The sequence below is a fragment of the Agrilus planipennis genome, unplaced genomic scaffold (genome assembly GCF_000699045.2).
Source record: "Agrilus planipennis isolate EAB-ADULT unplaced genomic scaffold, Apla_2.0 scaffold131, whole genome shotgun sequence".
NCBI lineage: Eukaryota > Metazoa > Arthropoda > Insecta > Coleoptera > Buprestidae > Agrilus > Agrilus planipennis.
This window is the reverse complement of record NW_020439549.1, coordinates 404,207-411,406: the sequence shown is the minus strand read 5'-3', so window position 1 is coordinate 411,406 and position 7,200 is coordinate 404,207. Positions and strand designations below refer to the sequence as shown.

Below are 7,200 nucleotides of genomic sequence, written 5' to 3'. Positions count from 1 at the left end.
TAGACGAACCTTATGTTTAATTAAGATTAGTCAGTTAGTTAATTAATGCTGCTTTTTAAAATAAGTAATAGGTACTGGGTACCAAAACAATGTGATTTAACCGCACATATTTTAAAATAATTTAAGAAATGTTAGATATCAGATCTGAAGAATTAGACGAACCTTATTTTTAATTTATTAGTTAGTTAATTAATGAATATTTCATTGTTGAATGAAATAAGTAGACACGACTATAAGCATATTTCTACAGTTTTTACATTTGCTAAATCTTGCAACTATTTTAAACTATTAACAATTCCAAATATATAGTAAGCGAAAAAAAGACGTATTAGCAGACTAAAGTACATATGGTTTCGCTATTTAGAAGTGAAATATTAAAAAAATAATTATTACTTTAACTAAAATTAGTCTAGATTTATCCAATTAGGACAATTTGCACTCTAATACTATGAATAAAATGAAGTATAAGATAATAAAATTTAAGAAAAGGTACTTCTGAAATAACTACAACTATTATTTCTAGCGTTATTGTATTGTTCAGTTTAAAAAAATTATTATCCAAAAAATTAAATAATCTTTTGCATTAAAAGTTCTACATCATTCTTTAAGATAACATTGTTATAATTATATCCCGCATCTTCATTTTTGCCTTTAAAAATAAAATTCACTATTGAATAAAGAAAGCTACATATTAAAGGTGTTTACTTAAAGACGTTATTTCTCGACCACCCAGCTACAATGTAAAAAAAAAGCTTTCGTCACATGCACAGTCTTCTTATCGCATGTTTTCGACCATTGAAATGCCAAAGTCTCTAATAAAAAAGATGAACGTTTTATCCTTTCACTTCGAAGCACACACTTGTGTACAAATACGTATATCGAGGGATTTAAAAGAATTTTGTTTGTGCAGGTATAGTAGGTGCTTATAATAAGAATATATTTGTTCAAAAATGCCTACATTTGTAAAATTAATATAATTTTAATTACATCACGGAGATTCTATTCTTTAAATTGTATTATAAACAGGTAAAACTAACGGTAACAATATCGCCAATATGAAAAATTGATTTGTAACTGACGATGATGACAACGACGATTTATTTAAAGAACAAACAGTTCGTCCGTTTCCTATACAAGAAGCATAAGCCATTACGTGTGGTATCACATTTTGCTCGTTAACACCGGTCAAAAGATGAGCCCATGGGCCCCTCGCAAAAATTCCTACATCGTCTCCACCATGAGTTTCACTGTCTAAAAGAACCATTCCTGGGTATTCATAGTCTTTTGTGCCTACAAATGGTACAGTTGTTGTAAATAAATTCTTTCGAAATTCGTAATTCGTTTTTAGTTAATGTCTTCGATACAATATAATTAAGGGATTAAATCTATGCATAATTATGTATGCACAATATGATTTGCATTCCTTTTTTGTAAAAGAATCCAATTTTGACACTAATCCTTAGCATCTAAATGGGATTAAAAATTGATACCGGGATTAAAAGGAGATGGTGCAACAGCGACATTGATTCTATTGGATATTTTACTTAACATCTTACAAAACAAGAACACAATTTTTTGTATCTTGCGTAGTTTCAAAGGTTTAGTGGAAAGACTTAAATGACCTTTTTTTAACTGATAAATAATAGATCCAAGGATTTCTAATCAAAAGTAATTCTAATTCTGGAGATAAATATGGTAGATACTTACCTAAATCTTCATCTTCCGATACGTTATGTCTGACACCAGTACTATCTCGACCAGTATTCTTTCCATTAGCGTAACCCAGTGAAAGATAAGGTAAACCGTCATCGGCGATGTCAGCTTCGCCTAAAATGTCATTTCCTCTGTAGGTATATCCGCTAATCGATAAAGTGTGAGAGTGGTCGGAAGTGACGACAATGAGGGTGTCATCGTCATTAGTCATGTCTACTGCCACTTCTATAGCTTGGGCAAATGCAACAGTTTCTTCTAGAGATTTTTTTGCAAGGACGTCGTGGTGTGCGTGGTCAATACGACCACCCTCAACAAACAGGAAAAAACCATTTTTTCCTTTTGAAAGAAGTTTTATTGCCTTTTGTGTCATTTCGGCTATTGATGGTACCACTTCTAAAAATAGAATGATTTCTTTTTAACAGATTTAATAATTTTGATTAGGGTAGTTTTGGAATCAGAATAAGGAGAAGACAGTTTAGAATAAATGGAAGGAAAATCTCAAAAGTAAGGTCTTCGAAACGCTGAAGCAGCAGGGAAACTTTTCGCACATCTCATAAATAAGCCAAGACCCTTATACTTAGCTTGGAATCTGTTGGTAATGAAATTTTCAAGTTTGTAACGTAATATAATTCCACAATTCTATACACAATCAGAAATCAATGATTGTTGAATGTTTTTGTTTACTTCCTAGCGAAATTTCAAAATAGGTCTTGATGTGTCGATTCGTCTACCACGATCTCGTTAAGACATTACAGAGTCTACTGATCGTCGCATTTCAGGAAGCTTCAAATATATACCGAGGCTATTAAAATAAACCAAACTACCTACCTTGTGATTAATATCGTCTCTCTGATGAGTCTAACCTGATACCTAGTTATCGGCAGACGGTATAAACTCATTACAATACAATACAATTTCGTTTTATTTTCTTCCTATGAAAATTGTAGACAATATAAAATTAAAGAAATATCCGTTATTTTTTCTTAGGCGATTTGAAACTGATGAGGAGCATCAGGTCCCACCTATGTAACATCCTCACTTATTAGGAACTCATACCCGTAATAACATATTTTAAACTCCCAAAAGGGCAGAAGGTGTAAAGCCACGTTTTAACTTGTGTCTTTTTCCCCTAGTCTCTATGCATATAAGTGAGGGTATCTGCGCCATTTTCTGAGTACCAACTTTCAAAAATAGAAGTTCCTTTAGTAGCAGACTTATCTTCACAACTCAATACCAACGAAAGCTTCCCAAATAGGAGTAACTACTTTTAAAACTAAGAAGAAACTTTTGTATATTTTATTACCACTTGCTACTAATGTTAGTGCGTGGACAGTCCCTCCGGATTACGTTGGAGGTTAATGCGGAAAAGCCTCTTCAGCTTCCTTTTATAACTCGTGAAATTGAGTGGGGAAGGTTAAAGTGAAAAGGGTAAGACGGATGAAATGAAGGCACAAAAGAGTGGATTATTATATGTAGAATATTAGTGCCCCAGCCTTTGCCTAAGTGATCCAAGGAAATCGCAGAAAAACTTGGATCAGGGTAGACGGGCCCGGAATGCAAAGTAATGTGTACTAAAATTTATCGTAGGGGAGTGTACCTGGGTCTCTATCCAGTTCATAGCTGACATGTGACTGGGCAAAAAGTCCAAGAACGTAATCTTCGTTAGATAGATGGAGAAGGCCAGCCCGATCGTGGACATATGCATACTTGGAATTAGGTGAATGCTTTTTATAGTTTTTCCACTTTTCAATAAGATTTTCTCCATCGCTGCGCTCTCCAATATTCCCGTATTCGTCATACGTAGTTGAGGGAAAGAATTTTCCCCTCCCTCCTCCCATAATCACGTTTAATTTCTGCCCGGCTTTGTTGTGAATTAATTGATATGCCAAATCTCGACAAATTGTCGGATCTTGACCGTCACTTGAAACATCTGTGTCACTTTCCCAATCTCGATCCGCCGAATGGGCGAACAAGGCTAAGAAAATATGAAAATTCATTTATTGCACCTATTGTCTCCCATTTTAAGCTTTTAAACAGCAACGACATAAAGAATTCTAGGACTAAATGGTCGGTTATTATTTAAAAGCTACTTTAGAAGTTTTTGTGTACAATTGTGTAGGTAAATAAAGGATGGCTAGACAACATTATGATTGTTAGGCTAGTGATAAGTGATAAGCGAAAAAGGGAAATACAGTTGACTTCCAAGAAGTAACTAATTTATATAGAAAGGGATTTCACAATAACAATTTAATTGTAGCAAATATGACTTAATTAGCATTTTTATCTTCAGTCTATTAATTGATAACGAGGCTTTGAAACATGTCGGGAATTAACCTTTAAATATAATAGATTTATTTGTTAATTAGTAAAAATAAATGCCGTGATATGTATAATCAAGACTGATAAGTATTTATTAAGAATGAAATAAATCATGTAACGTTTACCTTTTCCGACACCTATTGTTAAAGGCCTTTTTTAGTTGTATACATTGTATCAAAAAATTATTGAATTTCGAAGTTTAAGGTCAAATCGAAAATGAAAATTGTTTGAGAGTATTATAATAATTATGACATACGTGAGGGTGATGCGTGAGTCACTCTAGTTGTTGTGACAAATCCGGTCCTTTTACCAGCATTTTGAGCCCATTCAGCTATGGATGTTGTGTGAAATTTTTTGTTTAACATGGCGGTACAGTTCTTACGATTTACAGAAGCAGTTACTCCAATTGTTCCATAATTTGTTTTGACACCGGTTAAGTAAGCCGTAGCAGTCGCTGCTGAGTCTGTGGTCTGATAGTCTACAGAATAAGTCTGTAAAAATAATGAAATGTGATTGATTTCAACCCATTTCAGAGGGCATAACCCTTGATAAATTAATAGTCCAAAAGGGAGAAAAAGTCTTGTACTCTTATTAATAAGAGCACCTACTCGATTTTACCGGGTGTTAAACAAGATACACTAAGACAACAATTAAGGAATCGAACATACTCTCTTCTTTTTGAGCAACTCGTTTAATATCGTAGAATGTTTAAAAAAGTAGTAAAGGAACTCTCATCAATTTGCAGCGGAGTTCGCCTTCTTAATTTGACCCAATGTTGTAATATTAATGAAAATGGGTATGTATGCAACTTGGCATAAATTATTTTATGATATCTGGGTTTTATTTAAGAATACCTAGTCAACTCTTTTTCATAATTGTACACAGTTGGAATTCTATAGAATCGAGTAGCCCAAATTTTGTTTTAATGGTACATACATTTAGGTTTCTACATGCAGAAATAAATAAACGATGGTGCGGGAGCATGGGCCTTCTTTTAGGCTGTGTTTTTATTAAAGATTAGGTGATATTGGCGATAACGTAACCTGACTTGGTACTTTACCTTTGACAAGCCCACATAAGGGAATTTCTCGAAAGACAGCTGTTGTTCTTCTCCAGTCAGACCATGTTTTTGTCCTTTATAAATTCTCGCAGCTGTTACAGTTGGAATAGACATCCCATCTCCCAAAAACATAATTATATTTTTTGCTCTACCTAAATAAAACTTTAAATTATTTATCGAAAAGCAAAAGTATCCATATAAATCCACAGATTAGGAAAAATTGCTAATAACAGCTTTCCGATAATGTCTAAACATCGTTATCTCTATATCATTGTTCTAATGATTGAATATGATATATGACTGCTGTTTGTACAGTTAAATTAAACTGGAAGTACATAATTTGAAAAATTTGTTCACTAATGAATGAACAGAAGTGAATTTTAACCAAGGGTTTACGAAAAACGGAGTAAACTTTATGAATCATACATAAGTGGTACTTTTGAGAAATTAAATAAGTTAACTGCTTTCTAATTTAGTTTCCTTTATTTAAATGTATAGGTAGTTGTCCTTCGACAGGATTTGTAGCATTAAATTAAATGATACGGTGCTATCTTTTTCCAAACATCACGTTTTTATTTATTGATAACTTCATTTATTGTCTTCATGTCTTCAAAAAAAGCAATTATCCTAATCCTAACTTATATTATTTATAAATGCGAATGTGAGTTTGTTTATTTGTTACTATTTCACGCCTTAACTACTTAACTGATAATCATGAAATTTTGTAAACACACTGTCAGGGGTACAAAAAATGAAATAGGGTATCTTTTATCCAGAAAAAAACACTATTCCCAAGCAATAGAAGAATTAGTTTTATGTGGTTGTCGATGATCTGTGACATCAACGCGGGAGAAGCCGCTTCTAAAACCTAATATTATCAATTACAAATAGATGTAAATGAAAATGTGTAGAAAATCGAAAATTTTGGTTCAATAAAAGATATAAAGAACATTAAATTTTTCCAAATGCAACTTTATGCTGGGGATAAAACCTAGTATATCATAAGAGAAAGATTTTGCTATGTTAGCATTCAATGACAATTAGATTGGATGAAATCAAATGTCTTCAAAGACAATATAATAAAGGTTTACAAGACTCATATTACTAATTAGAATGTAATTCAAGTACACAAAACAATTTTTGTTAGTCCGTTCTTATAGTAAAAGAGTTAACATTTAATTTATTAACGTAACACTCTGACCTTTTCTTTTTTTATCAAAATATTTCCTAAAAGCAAACTCTAAAGATAAATTGTTCTACATGTATGAAGTTTATATGATTTAATATGACTAGTAAGAGAAAAGTGTAAATTTTAGCAGAGTTCCTTATCAAACTTGAAGCCTCTAGTTCGGCCATCTACTCTAAATTATTTCATACAGTTTACATTTTTCCCTTACTGGCAACTTGAATTATGCAGACAATACATACATACCTGTATTCAAATTATTTAATTTATCAACTTTATTTAAAATACTCAATTGGGCATTTCGAATCCAATATTCAGGTTCTAATTCACTATTGCTAACTTCAAAGTCTCTTGTTCCCACATGGTGAGGATTATGAACAGATTTTTCAGTGGCACTATTTCTAAAATTACCTGCAATATGTAATTAATATTTAACATTTATCAGTAAGATATGTAATATTCGACGAGCTCATTGTATGTATATTTTAGTAAAAAAATTAACGTTAAAAAAATAAAATGAATATGTACAGTGGTGAATACGTACCTTTTTCGTGATTAATTGTATGACACAGTGTATATTCACAAGTAAACAAAATAAACATTAGGGCTGCCAAATCCATGCCTAACAATTTTTGATTCTTCGAAAATAAAATAGAATTATTTTATATCTGTTAACATACGAACGCTAGGACTTTTATTTCTTTAATTTATCTTGTGGTGGAAGGAGAAATTATTATCGCAGGTGGATTATGCCCATACTAATAACTCCTGATATCGTTTCTGATTCGATATACAGGGTGTTTAATAAGAGCTTCATCTGATCATATAAAGCAAAATGTGGGTTGTTTTAGTATCCTGTCACATGAATGTCACAGCGAGTACAGGAAGAGGAAGAAAAAGAGAGGGGAAATGTGAGAAAACA

At 32.3% G+C, this 7,200-nt stretch overlaps 1 protein-coding gene across 1 annotated transcript; it reads right to left on the bottom strand.

The window, feature by feature from the left end:
• Positions 1-913: 913 nt before the first annotated feature.
• On the bottom strand, positions 914-6,977 carry LOC108738355 (alkaline phosphatase-like). The gene is made up of 7 exons (XM_018471751.2): positions 6,823-6,977; positions 6,525-6,689; positions 5,093-5,244; positions 4,289-4,523; positions 3,311-3,688; positions 1,708-2,106; positions 914-1,290 (listed from the first exon to the last, which is right to left on the bottom strand). Exons 1-7 carry the CDS (start codon positions 6,896-6,898, stop codon positions 1,007-1,009), a joined length of 1,689 nt encoding a protein of 562 aa, XP_018327253.1. The 5' UTR covers positions 6,899-6,977; the 3' UTR covers positions 914-1,006.
• Between the last annotated feature and the right edge of the window lie 223 nt (positions 6,978-7,200).

Coding starts and splice junctions, on each gene's coding strand:
- LOC108738355 (XM_018471751.2), bottom strand. CDS start 6,898: ATGGATTTGGCAGCCCTAATGTTTATTTTGTTTACTTGTGAATATACA. Junction 4,524..5,092: donor CTTATGTGGGCTTGTCAAAG/GTAAAGTACCAA, acceptor TTATTTTTACAG/ACTTATTCTGTAGACTATCA. Junction 3,689..4,288: donor GACTCACGCATCACCCTCAC/GTATGTCATAAT, acceptor ATATTTTCTTAG/CCTTGTTCGCCCATTCGGCG.